Raw genomic sequence first — 13,964 nt, 5'->3', positions numbered from 1 at the left:
ATCTCAAACAGGCTTGTTCAGGTGTTCTACAGAGCATGAGAATCTTCAACAGCATCAAGGCTGCTGTGTACTGAGGAAATTATCTAGTTCTTATCCTTGTCTGGTGAAAAGCTGTTCCCCACCAAAACAATTTGGTAGAAGACAGTAGTGATACTAATCTGGTTATATCATGCTTTTTCAAATGGTCTGTAGCTAAAAATAATTCTGGGTGCTACATTGGTACTATCTTGGTCTAAGTATGCCTGAAACGAGGGGTAAATTATTCTGCAAATCAGGTAGCCTTCATGCATTTGGGCATGATTTGGCTAAAAAAAGGCTAGTAGGTTTGCTTAGACTATGTGAAACAGTATAGTTCTGATAACTGCAAGTTCTATGTGCAAAATATTTGGCATGTGCCAGGCTGAAGTCTGAAAACCGCTATTTTAGCGTGTTGATGTTAACAAATGAAAAGCCAATTGACTTGGAAGGCAGAACTTTTCAAGTGTAAAAGCTTTAACTATATCCCATAGATTCTTACAGGAGGTGGCTGTTTTGCATCAAATTGGACACACTAAAAATGGAAAACCTAGTGAATGTCACCATATGAATTAAGGAAGTTCAGAACTTTGGCTTGCATGGACTCTTGAATTTGGCCAAGTGATGAACGCTTCTCACTCCTGTTTTAGAAGTAAAAGTTTGTTTGTAAGAACACATTAAATACTCAGTTGTCAAAAGTCTTCATTAAAATAACTGTTTATTCCTTTTTGTTTCTGAAAGTACTTAGCTAAGTGAAACAAGACTTTAACAATGTGTAATGCTGCAATTTAACTATAGTGTTGTGAAGACTAGTGTTTACAATGTAAAATGTTACAATGAGAACTGCATAAGAATGTCCCTGTAAAATACAGTAGCATGCCTGTTCAGTCACTGCTGTCACATCTTTGCAACTATGAATTACACTTTTTCACTGGAAGCTGAGATAGTCAAGGTGGTATCTAAACTTACAGCCAAACCTAACAAAACCGAGGGTCAGACCTGAATTTTGGGGATTAATTTTATCCAGATAGAAAATACATATTTTAATCAAGTTTTTAACATGTAGGGAAGTGTATCTGTTTTTTTTTTTAATGGTATAATGCAGTGCCACTGAACTATAAAGGCCTTGCTGACTTTTTTTTTTTAAACTGGGATAGGGACCAAAAGCTAGCAATCTGAGGGCCTTATGTGTGGTAACCTGGATGTTCCAGTTTATTTTCCATCTCGGTTAGTGCACTCAACAGCAAAGCCATATACGGAGCCTGATTCAACACCTTGACAGTAGGCCCTATAAAATTAGGGGTAGAAGTGAATGGAAAGCTGCCTCAGCTATTGTTAGCACTGAATTCACTTTAAAAACTATAGGGAAATACCATCTAAGCTTGAAGCAATATGTGTTTTTTAAAGTTTATAAACAGTATTTGTTTTTAATGCTTCTGTATTGTCTATATTTAATAGTGTAGTGTCAACTTGTATATGTGAATAAAATGAGTGACACAAAGTACCTTGACTGCTTGTATTGTGGCTTTTGGGGTCTCAGGTTTTCTGTTACAGGGTGCTTTAGTCTGCATGCAGACTGTGGCTTCTGCCTGTCTCATATACTCTGTCCCGAAAAGTAAGAGTGATGGGCTCTATCAGTAGCCCAGGTTGGTTGTGGAGAAGAAGAGCAGAGGCACTTAGCTGAGCCATGCACGGTCTGCGGTATGAGAGTATAGCATCAAGAAACCAATAAACAGCTTGATCATCCACCGGGCCTGACTGCCAAGCTGATTACAGCCAGTTTTCACAAAGCCTGGTTAAACAGCGCGTTGGTCCAGCAGGGCTGTAATCCCATTCAGCTAAGCCACCTTAGTGGGCCAGGCACTGTGGATGTCATGTACCAACTGGTGTTGGGTAAAGAGTTAGATTACAATTTCAGCTAAAAGCTGAGCTTGTCTCCTATGTTCCTCCTGTAACTCTCCCACAGATTCTTAATACCCTTTCCCAAGCTGACTGGCTTTTTCTAAAACTAACAAGATAAAACCAGAGCCTAAAATATAATAGCTGTCTGAAGTGCTGTGCATGCTGAAGCCTTTGGAAATCTTAATTTAGAACTTTGGAAAAAAAAAAGGGTAACATGGGGAAAAAAAACCAGGAAGCTCTATCACTAAGAACAAGCATAATCTTGCAAATAGGAGAACTTAAGCTATTAAAGGATGGCTACACTGAAGTTCTAGGTGCTGCTGGTTCTACAGTAAATGAAGGAAACAAAGCTACCTCATATTTGTACTCTCTGTTGGTTTACAGTGTATTTCTTGAGTTTTTTTTATAGTGTTTAATTCTTTCAGCTTATAGAATGTAATGCAAATGAGTTGTACAGAGTAATCAGGCTTTTTTATAGCACTCATTTTTTAAGAACTTATGGGAGCAGTGTACATTTCAGACACAGGATAGGTACTTGAATACAATGAATGGACAGGAGATGTGTCAACTGTGAATTGTCTAATAGCCTGGAGAAGTTGAAAGTGGAAATACATTCTGTATTTCCCCCTTGTTTAATGCTTTAAAAAAGTAACTTCTGAAGCCCTATTTTCCAAGAGATCTAGATCGATCCACCTCAGACACAGGGAAAGTAAGCACACCTTTGCAGCCATCCCTTCTCTGTGTCCTAGAGAGGTTAAGTGATGTGTTATTCCTCTCTAACAGGGGGTGGCAGCAGCAGTGCTGCGGCCCTCCCATGCCAAGGGCAAAGCTGCTACCGGAGTGCAATGAGGGCCCTGCTCCTGGGAAATAAGCACTCCAGCTCCTTTAGCAGCAGTTGCCCCATACTGACTATGCAATGAGTTTATAGAAGTGTTTTTTCAAGACCATCTAACATTTTATATACTTCACTTAGCATGCAAGACTTGTACAAGTAAATAGAATTTGCTACGAGACACCTAGAAAATCAAGACAGATTCTTTATTTGGTGCTAGACACAAGCATTAAATGAAATAGTGTAGACCCTCAGACTGATTAAAAGGCAAGACATAGGCTTTAATAAGACAAATCTTTTAAAGGTCTGATCAACTGAAGATCCACATCCAATAAATTCTAGGATGCAGGTACCCAGTATTATTTCATGTAAAACTCCAAGCCATCTTACTTTGGTAAAGTAAGAATTTTATGCTAAAACATACATAATTTAACCTATTTATCACTTACTGTTTAGGTGAACTAGGTTTGGTTTGCTGTGTGAACTATAATGCTAAAGCTTAAAATCTATTCTAGGGCTGTTACTGGCATGATGTTTGCTTTTAGAAATAAAAAACCTTCAGAGGAGAAATAGTAAACAATATAGCTTGCACTAGTGAGAGCTATTGCTTCTGACAGTATTTCCCTCAGGAGTTGCCATTTTAGAAAGTTTCTTTTAAAAACGTTAGAGAGATATGCAGCATAAAAGGTTGCAATACTACAAAACATGCACATTAACAGTTAATGTGTATACAGTAAGAGTATACATAAAAAAAAATGGTAAAAACATGTCAAAACTCATTATAATGATACTACTTGCTCCTTCCAGGTAGAAAGGGGACAGCTTAAGACAGTTGGTTACAGAAAGAGTAAAACTGTGCTTGCTGCTTCTTAACCCCAGACACTTGACCAAAATGATCATAAGAACCGAGTACACAAAAGGGGCCAGTCTTGTATGTAAAGGGAAAAGGATAGGAAGAAGTATAAGAAAATCCCTGCCAAAGCCCTAAAATGTTTATTTAAAAGCAATGGAATCAAGTAACAGTCCCCTGCTCCTTTCAGCTGCTACTGTAATAACAGAAGTTTTGATCAACAGCCAACACCACTTCAACCATTGTAAGAGTGACAAGAAGAGAGACCTTTAGCTTTACTTGTGCTATGTCCCAGCTGATAAATAAGTGCTCAGCTTTCACTTTTGTGAGTGTACCAAGAAACCTGATTAGACTGTAGTAAGGGGGAGAACAGAGTTCTGAAAAATCTCATCTTTTCCCAGCGGTCCAGAATTGGTTTGGGGTTTTGGAACCAACACCCTCCTTCCCCATCTCTGGCAGAAACACAACACAGCTCAGTTAAAAAAAGGCCATTTGGTCTGGTGGAAGAGACAACTACATCCAACATCTACTTCCCAGGACTTGCTTCTTGTAATTACTTCCAGTCCTCAGTAGTAGAAGCCAAAATAAGTTGAGTGAGGATTAAGACAGGTAGGTTTCTTTGGAGTGCTTTGACTTTCTGGTAAATGAACAGTTAAGCTGCTTCAAAAATACTTTATACACTTACCAGGAAGAGAAAACTCCCTGGGAATAATTGTTATCAGTTACATAACAAATCCTAAATATAACAAGATACATAGGAGAGCGCTATAACAAAGTCTTTGGAACCAAAATTTTTTTTAAAACTAAACGTAGGCTTTTTAAGTACAAAGCAAACAATTTCTTTTATTTCAGAGATGACCCAAGGTGTGATTATATTTTCAGATAAGCATCCATTTGAACCAAAAATGTCAGGATAAAGGGAATAGCTTTAAACACAATTCTAATTCCATGAAAGATGGTACATCTCTGTGTAGCGTTCTTGCTTTGTTCTTGTGCTTTAACAGCCCTCTGAATTACAGCATCAGTTCAGTTTTCTGGTTTAGTTTTTAAACATGCATTTGACAAGTGACCCTCAAATACAAAAGATTCATGTATAGAAAATAATAAAGCATGTTTGACCTTGGAATTTCAATACTAGTTTCTGATCAAATTAATTATTTTGTGTTAATTTGCACTTCCAAGGAGACATCCCATTTCTGGTTATACAAGTAACTAAGTAAAAAGTCACTAGTGCAAGTGAAATTGCCCCTCCTCAATCGGTTGAATTCAGTCACCTGCAGAAACACGAGCTTAATTCTGCAGCTCCTTATCTGGAAAAACAAAAGCCACAGGTATCTTACCTGATCAGTTGTCATGGCACTGTAAAAATGACATGCAATACTTGCGGAAGGTCCAAGAGGGAGGACCAAACCACAAGTTTCTTCCTCTTCTGTCTCCAGTTGAGGAATGAGGACAATATTCCTAATCTCTTGCCCCATGCCTCTTCCCCACAATAAAAAGAGGGCAGGAAAGAAAGTCTGAATTGTGTGCTTTAACATAGAGAGAAAAAAAAAAAAAAAGTCAGTACCAAGGCTGAAATTCCCCTTGATGAGTTTCACGGGAAGGAAGAACTATTTAAATACTTTGCTTTTTTTTCCTTTCAACACTCGAGTCTGCTGGGGGAAATGTGGACAGCACGTACAATGCACTCACATGAAGTTCAAAGGTAGAGCTCCAGCAAGGCAGACTGCAAGCTCCAAATTTTACAGTCTAATTTTAAAAATCACATTCTTAATTGTAATTTATGAATGTTTAAGAAAAAGAAATGAGTATTTTAAATTTCATACATTCAGAATACTTTAGAAGAACCCATTTGGGTTCAGTCTGTACCTCACCAAGTATGCTTCAACAGAAATCGTATTTCCACAGCTGACTGCTCTGATTGTGATACGAGGTTAGAAGAACTCCTACTGTGATAATTCTCCATAAACCCATGCCCCTGCCTTAAAATTACAACACACAGAAGATGCACAGTTCTGTTCACATATACATTCCACCTTCATGATGCCAGTGCTATACAAAACATCAGGACCAAGAAAACAGAAAATTCCAAAATCCAAGTCAGTCGACAGCCATTTGAGAGAATTAAAAGTATTTTTTCTAAACTTTTGAAATTTGATAAAAGAGCTTCAGAAGTTATTTAAGAACTATCATAAAATAAGACAGGTGAACATCAATAAAAATTACTTTTTGAACTTGACATATTAGTAAATGTAAGTATGGATCCTAACCGTATGTTGAGAATCAGTCATGTCAACAGCTTGTTAGAATGTGGCAAACAAAGTAGGAAAAAATAAACCAACCACTCCTCACTGACAGTGCCAATGGTTTTATAATTCAGGTCATAAATATAAACTATTGTGCAACAAACAAACATGACAAAGCCTACCTCAGTTAAATTTGTTTATATGGTATAAAAATAAAATATTAAACTGCTCATAGTGCAACATTCTATCAGCATACATAAGTATACCATGCTTTGTAAATTTACTGTTACATTATTTACAGTATATAGCAATGCTTTAAACCAGAGGTGAAAGAACAAAAATAGGTAATGGAAAATGTTTACATACAGCTATAAGTCTTAATATTGTCCACCAAATTATCAAGTTCGCCTTGGGACTTCTGTGTCATGTGAACATTCCTGCCCCACACCACAGGTTACACCTTTCTGTCAGCAGTCATCTGCTCTGTTTGTAGATAGTGGAAAGATGCTTTTAAAAACTGCATAGCCTTCAAGCTTTGTCTGTTTCTTCAAACACCATTTGCAAGGACAGCTGTAAAATACACAAGAACTCTATCAATTATCTACATCTGATCAATCTGAAAACTCAACTCCTGAAGTAAGATACATAAATATTCACTCTTGTAAAGTCATACCAAAGCTGGACTAAATTAATGCCCTTTTCCAGCAGTCTCTTAGTTGAAGGATTATATTTGATAGGAGAAAAATAAGGGAGGAAAGCAGTTCAAGGATTCCTATCCATTATTTAAAATTCTGAGCTTTAACCGGGAGCTAAGGTCCCAGAATACAGAACAAAATATGAGAACGTAGAATTGTATGCTGCTTTATTTAACGTTCTGTAAAGCTTCTGCTGGTGTGCACGGCTCAAACTCAAAAAAATGAATACAGTAAAAATTATGCAGTAACTATGCCTGCTGTACTTGTTTAATTTGATATCTTTATCTTAGTATTAGAGAAATAAGGATTAATTACATCAGTATAATTAACTACATAGCAATTCCTTAATTACCCTCATTGAGTGAGGGAGAAAGGATCATCCAAACAGCCACTTACATACTGCAAGAAGTCAAGTAAAATCTATGAATATTGAGAGATGTCCTAACTGTTTATAAGAAAGACTAACCACCTCGCTGTTCTTGGGAGTAGGTTATGTGACTCTTAGGTCTCTTCCCCTGCCACTGCTAAAGGGAAGAATCTGTTCCTCACTTCTTTGAAGAATGTCTTTGGAAGACTTTTAGAAGACCACACACCCGTTCCATAGGTCACGACAGCCCTAGAAGAGCTACATCAGATGACAACACTGCTTAAGCAGCAAACGCTACTATTCTCTTCTTGACATTTCTGCTCATAGCAGACAGGAATCAGAAACACTTAGGGCTGGTTTTAGGTAGAAAAAAAGAAGTCAGTGGAAGTTTGAGATCCAGTATTATCTTTAATTTTCAAGCCTCAATCTTTAAACTTTGTATTTTCAGAAAAGACTATATAACAGCTTTGGACAAGATACTGCACCATACATTCTGTGAATTCTCATTTCTAGTGCTGCATCCATGACACAACAGAAATGATTCATCTTCTCTACAGTGCATTAGGTAACTGTTAGGGCTATAATGCATTTCAGGAATACAGAATTTTAAAATGTTTTCCACAGCATTACTTGGAGTAAGCAAGTATCTATAAATACTTCAATAAGAGCACTAGTCTTGCTTTAGTGGGCAGATGGTAGAAGAAAAAAATCAAAGTATCAAAAACCCAATCCATTCTACTGTGCATTATTTCACTATATTCTATGTCATTATTTCACTATATTCTATGTTACTTTACAGGCTAACAGTGAAAAAGCCAAGCACTCGATACTGCACATTTATGAAACATGGTAATGTACCCAACATCCTGAGATTTTTGTAACCTTACCTTCTGTATCTAAACTGAGTATTTCAGAATTTGTGTTTTGTTTCTTTAACACCCACATTCTTGAGCACTTTGTGCTTGTGCTCTACGTGGTGATCTTAGCTGTCTCAAGGCAGCATCTCCATACTGAATACCTGAACCCATTCTTTCTGGATCCAATTCTCCTGATGAGAAACAAAATGGTGACAAGAAGATGGATCACTTGCAAATAATACATTCCAATTTAACGGACAACATTAGATAAAACATGCGTAATGATGTTCTGCTCTAGTTATGGAGAGATCTATTGCAATTCTGTTTACTTGCAGACAATTCCAAACCTTCATCATTTTCTCCTGTAATTTCAACCGTGTGCCCTTAATCATAGTGACAGAGCAGTTTGTTAGGCTGCAACAAGAAATATCTTTGCACTAACTACTTCTAACAAAGGAAATATCCAAAATGTTTCCTGTAAGCACTTAAAAAACACCTGCTTTCAGAGACTAATACGCGAAGAAAGTCGTACTGTAGATACCAAGCCAAACAAAAACGGATCAATCTGACAGTACGATTCCATCAAGCGCTGCCCCCAGAGGAAATTACCTCAACCTTCCCTACTTCTGGTATCCATTTCTGCCTACTCCATACCCTGTGCCTTCAGAAATATTCTTACGGCTGTATGGTGGACTGGCCAAGATTAGAAGCATTTAGACTAAAAAAGAAAAAAAAAAAACAACAACCTATACCAAAACAAAGATCCCTCTGAATAATTCAGATTACTTATTCAGGTTCATTGCACACATGCGAGCTCTTTGTAAGTTAGCAGATGACACCACATTGAGGGGACCAGTTGATAGCTCGAGGGTAGGGCTGTCATTCAGAAGAGACCTTGGCTGAACTAAAGGAACAGGCCAGCAGGAACCTCATGAAATTGAGCAACTACACATGCAGAGCTCTGTACCTGCGATAGAACAGCCCCAAGTACTGGTACAGGCTGAGGACTGACTAGGTAAATAGCAGCAATTGGTTAGCACTGGGACACATTGCCCAGAGAGGTTGTGGAATCGCAGTTGCTGGAGCATCTCAAAATGTGCCTCGACAAGCCCCAGGCAACTTGGTTTCATTTTGAACCTGAATATGCTTTAAACAGGAGGCTGGACTAGAGACTTCCATAGGTTCTGTCCAGTCTCAATTTTTCCATGATTCAATGTATGTGTGCTGGCACAAAGTAAACAGAAGCAGCTCACAGAAAACAGGACTTAATTCTGCTGTGGTAATACCTCTTTAAATCAGTCATGGAACTACAGTATCATGAGAAACTAGTTGCTTTCTGGTTTGTTTTTGTTTGTTTAAAATGAAAGCTGCTGTTTGGCATTGATTTGATGCAGTAATCAGGAAATGTCTATGAAAATACCATATTCTTTTCATCTAAAAAATTGTGTTTGGCATTCAAAATGCTGAATCAGTCTGAGACAAACTTTTCAATATGGCCAATACTTAAAACTGTGAAGATATCAAGCAACTAGAAGATAAAAGAGGAAAACTGGAATGCAAATTAGCTGTAATGACACCTAACACTTAGGAGCCTGTCTCCAATAGAAACCTGCCCACTTGCACTGAGAAGCTTCTGGTGTATTTCTAGATCTGCAAAAGTAAAAATAGTTTCAACCAAGAGGCAGGAAGGTCACTTCAGAGAAGCACAGTTGCTAGGAAACACCCCTGAAATTTGCAGTACTATTGTTTAAATTCTCTTGACTGTATTCCTGCTACGTATGAGAAGCAGCATTAAAAGTTATGTCTTCACTGATACTGGGTTTTTATTCTGCATTGCTAGAACTGCCTAATGTCAAGCTTGATGTTTGTAGGGACACAGCAACCCACAGAATGCACAGCCTATGCTCAGAGCTGACTGTTAAGGTAAACACTTTGTAAAAACATCCATAATTCATACCACATATACAGATCTGACTTAGATGTCCATTCCTATTAAAACATATGGGAAGCAGCTATAAACCAAATGGGTTATTTCACCACAATGAAATTTTGGTTCTTTGGGTTAATTCTATTAGAGAACTTTGAATGGCTGTATTTCCATGTGTACTTTCAGTTTTCAGGAAAAAAAACCCCAACACATTAAAAGAGCATAAATCTCCATTTACCTGATTCAATTTTATTGAGTATTTTCCTTGCACACTGTACAAAGGCCTCTTCAACATTTTCCCCTGTTAGTGCACTTGTTTCCAAGAACATCAGCTCTGCATTTGACACCAGAAGAATAATCTCAAAACAAGTCTGGAATATCTGATATAGTAATTCAAAGCAGGAAAGCTAGGAACAATAAAAATTTTCTTAAGGAGAACTACTGTCAAATAGTATGGTCTGGAAAAATTAGCTTTTGATTGGAAAACCACAAAAAACTTCCTCTGAAATTTATACATCAACCCTAGAAAGTTGGAATCCAAAGACAATAACCCAGGCTGTGCATGCAAAATAGCACATGAAACCAAAGAACTTCATATAGTTTCCAGAAATTTACATGCAAAAGGACAGCCAGCAGCCACCCTTGGTAGAAAAAAACATTTGTAATTGATTTATAAAAGCAAAACCAGTTTTTACTGATGGCAGGACTGCAGCACAGAAGCTCAGACTGTAACTGGCTTTAGCTGCTGCAGAAATGTGTCCCAAGACTGGAAATTCTGAATGCTACAGACCAGGTAATAGTCCTCTGGATCCACACCATGCCCTGAACTCAGCTTCCCATGAGCAAAACTCATGGCTACCAAGTGCAGCACACCCCCTCCAACCTTGTCTATGATTATAGAATCTATAAGATGCTGAAAACTAGGAAATCGTGCTCTTCATTATCTCCACAGCCCTTTGGAGGCAAGGCAATACCTGAAGTTGTACTACATTCCCTAGGGACTATCTCTCTACGCAGAAGGGATTCTTTAAGTAGCAGTTGTGACTGGAAAAATCGCTGGTAATGCAACTTAAATAGTACATGTAGTTCTCACTGCAGGCACTATACTCTCTCTATGCCTCATGTACTGACAGAATTTTCTTTTCTGTAGATATTTGACAAGGTACAGTGGGCAAAGTACTCCCTGACTGCAAAAGAAATAAATTATTTTAAGTATTAAGCATCTCTGAATGCTACATGAAGAATTTCTACTACTTACCATTTTCTTGTGCAAACCGGGATGCTTCTAAAAAAGTAACTTCACGATCTGCATCAAGATCCTTTTTGTTTCCACACAGTATTATCACAATATTTTGACTTGCTAACATTCTTGCATCCGTCAACCAATTAGTAAGTGCATTGTAGGTTTCCCGGCTATGAAGAAAATGACATCCTTTAGTAGAACACACTCATTTCTCCTGAACAGATCACTGAACTAAAACTCGGAAGGAAAATCTGTATTTCTGGCAAACAAAAAAACTGCTGCTAGTCAGGCAAGTCACCTACACATCTCAGTATGCCAGCTATGACCTGGGAAAAAGTGTGGAAATGTGAAACAGTAAGGTATTCTATTGGCTGCCTATAATACTAAAATACTGAAAGATGCAGAGATGAACAGAATTTTGGGCTACAGTTAAGGAATGTGTAGGTACAGCTAGCTTCTTCAGAGGATCACCTGTTATACCAGCATACTAATAAGCAATTTCCACAAACAGGGGGGTACCACTTTGGTTAAAAGTGGCTAACTAACATATGCTTAGTTTCTGTTGCAAGGCTTCTGAAACCAGTGGTTGCATATAGTCCACCATGATTAAAACAGTTACTGGTGGGCCAATTCCCATGTATTTTTCTAACACTTTGAGGCTGTTTACATTTGACATTCACAATATCTTGTGTAAGCAAGTTCCAAAACTTAAATACACACTAAAACAGAAGTACTTTTTATACTTATTTTCTTTCCTTCCTGCCTATTCTCTGTTAGAGGACTAGGTACTCTGGGAGGAATCATTATGCATTAATTGTATCTGGTAGTCTATAAGCAAAAGAGTTGCTAGCGTTCTTACCTGGTTATATCATAGACAAGCAAAGCACCTGCAGCTCCTCTATAGTAACTCCTTGTTACAGACCTGAAATAGAATCGCAGATTCTGTACATTTCTGCAATATCTTCGTTGTTTCAAATCTGGGTTAATATAAGGCAATCTATATTATAAAACAATTGTCATTTACATAATTAAAGTAATATGTGGGTTTTAGACAACATTATCAGCTGTGCAGCAGCAGACTATTTACAACTAGATTTTTGACAAAGCACTTTCACTAAATACAGCTGTACAAGCATTCTCAAAGTCCATTATGACCTGTGTGCTGCTGAAGCTACACATATCATCATACTATATGGCTTGATACTGAACTGGGAGCTGATGGTGGCATCTGTGGCTTGAAAACAGCATAATTAACCTATGTTTGAACTCACAGCAGTGAGGAGAGAACAAGCAAAGTAGCTGTAATTGAACAATTTAAGACTCCTTAAGTTGAAGAGCAAGGAAAGCAAAGTAAAGCATCCTTCAAAAGGTAGAGGAAGAAGAAAAAAACCAACTGTTAAGTACACAGAGGTGTGATCAGCCTTAAAAAGAAAAGAATTAGATAGATTATAAAAAGCAACAGGAAAAAAAGGACTGCTAGTCTGTGAACACTTTGAACTTGAAAACAAGCGTCTGAAAGTACAGAGCCTCCAAGCTCCTCAGAATCACAGGATATTTGGCCAACACATTGAAGAGATGTCATTAATGGAGACTACATGGCACTGCCCAGCTTTACCTAGTCACAGATGTATCCAAAGAACTTGCCTAACAGAAGACATTTACCTGGATTGCTGCCTATCACTCAGACTTCTACCACCATACTCACCTTTGTTAACCACTGTCCCCTCCCAAACCAAAGAAACCTCCCCTCCACCCCACAAAATATAAAAACCTGATGTCCTATTTGATGGTGAATGTACTAATATATGTACTAATATACATTAGATCTTTACTGAGTTTGATCTATGCTTCAGATGCATGAAACGGTGAAAATACAGCATTAAAAGTACATTGGGGGTACTAAGCTGATAAATGCGTTACTTGTTCCTTAAGAAACTTAAGGGATCTCAGTCTTTCTAGAAGTGTATTTAGCCAAGTGAACTTGACAACTGATTTTTTTCCCTTTAATAAAAGAATATTACACTATGAAATTGTTCTCATGCAGATTTTGAACCGTTTACAACTTCCTGGCATTTACTTAATCCAACCAGCAGCAGGTCTTCTAAACAGAGTTAAAGCACACACAGTTAGTTAAAAAAATATTCTGAGTTTGGCTGGTGAACAAGCTTTTAGCCACATATTCTACTCATATACCTTAACTATCACAGAAAATACCCAATGCAAGGGCAGAACTTCAGATCCTGCAAGGCAGCATTGCTTTACTGAAATCAATGGATCTATGTCGCTATGTCCAAGTTGGAAGATCTGGCCTAGTTAATAATATGAAAGCAGACAAACAATTCCACTGACCACAAAACTATGCTTAGTTACAAGCAGGGATAAATAATACCCAACACCCACAGCAACAACTTTATAATGAACAGTTAATAAAATGATTGAAAAAGGTACCTGAATCTCTCTTGTCCTGCAGTATCCCATATCTGCAATTTTACATATTTACCACCAACGTTTATGATCTTTGAACCAAATTCCACTCCTATAGTATGATTTGAGTCATCTTTGACTACAAAAAAGAAATAAAACCAGACTTATTTGGAGAATATTTAGAATGAATAATTAGTTTTTACATAATCCCATTTAGGTATAATCAAAAATCCTCAGTGTTCAAATTACAAACTACTTCCTGAACCACCAAATTCAGCGCCACTTATAAGCATATTGCCACCATGCAGAAATAAACATTCTTATAATTTTTGAACAGCTTTTTCAACTCAAAATTACTATTAGGAAGGCCTGCCTTAATCAAATAATTCCCAGTTCACATTAATAGAAGGTAAAAATAACTTTTGCACACTTTTCCCAAGTGTGATTTCTAATACTTTGATGCAATTTAAAATTAAAATTCATGGAAAAGCAGAACCCCAAACCACACAGTCTTAACTATGAATAAACAAGAACTACTTCTTTAAAGCCCAAAGTTAAGATACTTGCTCTATGTACACCGTTGATATCACAGATTCTCAGCAATGT

The 13,964-nt window shown here is 37.4% G+C and overlaps 1 protein-coding gene across 1 annotated transcript; it reads right to left on the bottom strand.

The window, feature by feature from the left end:
- Positions 1-5,756: 5,756 nt before the first annotated feature.
- On the bottom strand, positions 5,757-13,428 carry RAB4A (RAB4A, member RAS oncogene family). Its single transcript, XM_082480959.1, has 6 exons — positions 13,383-13,428; positions 11,794-11,856; positions 10,950-11,104; positions 9,930-10,025; positions 7,795-7,955; positions 5,757-6,415 (listed from the first exon to the last, which is right to left on the bottom strand). The coding sequence occupies exons 3-5, from the start codon at positions 11,056-11,058 to the stop codon at positions 7,840-7,842; spliced, it is 321 nt and encodes a 106-aa protein (XP_082337085.1). The 5' UTR covers positions 11,059-11,104; positions 11,794-11,856; positions 13,383-13,428; the 3' UTR covers positions 5,757-6,415; positions 7,795-7,839.
- Between the last annotated feature and the right edge of the window lie 536 nt (positions 13,429-13,964).

This window comes from Vanellus vanellus (genome assembly GCF_965231255.1).
Source record: "Vanellus vanellus genome assembly, chromosome: 3".
Taxonomy (NCBI): domain Eukaryota; kingdom Metazoa; phylum Chordata; class Aves; order Charadriiformes; family Charadriidae; genus Vanellus; species Vanellus vanellus.
The sequence above is the reverse complement of the archived record's forward strand: the minus strand, read 5'-3'. Positions and strand labels throughout refer to the sequence as shown.

Excerpts from the sequence above, each read along its gene's own strand:
- RAB4A (XM_082480959.1), bottom strand. The coding sequence starts at position 11,058 with ATGTTAGCAAGTCAAAATATTGTGATAATACTGTGTGGAAACAAAAAG. Across the intron at positions 10,026-10,949 it reads CCGGTTTGCACAAGAAAATG|AGCTGATGTTCTTGGAAACA; the intron begins GTAAGTAGTAGA and ends TGTCAAATGCAG. Across the intron at positions 7,956-9,929 it reads ACTCAATAAAATTGAATCAG|GAGAATTGGATCCAGAAAGA; the intron begins GTAAATGGAGAT and ends GTTTCTCATCAG.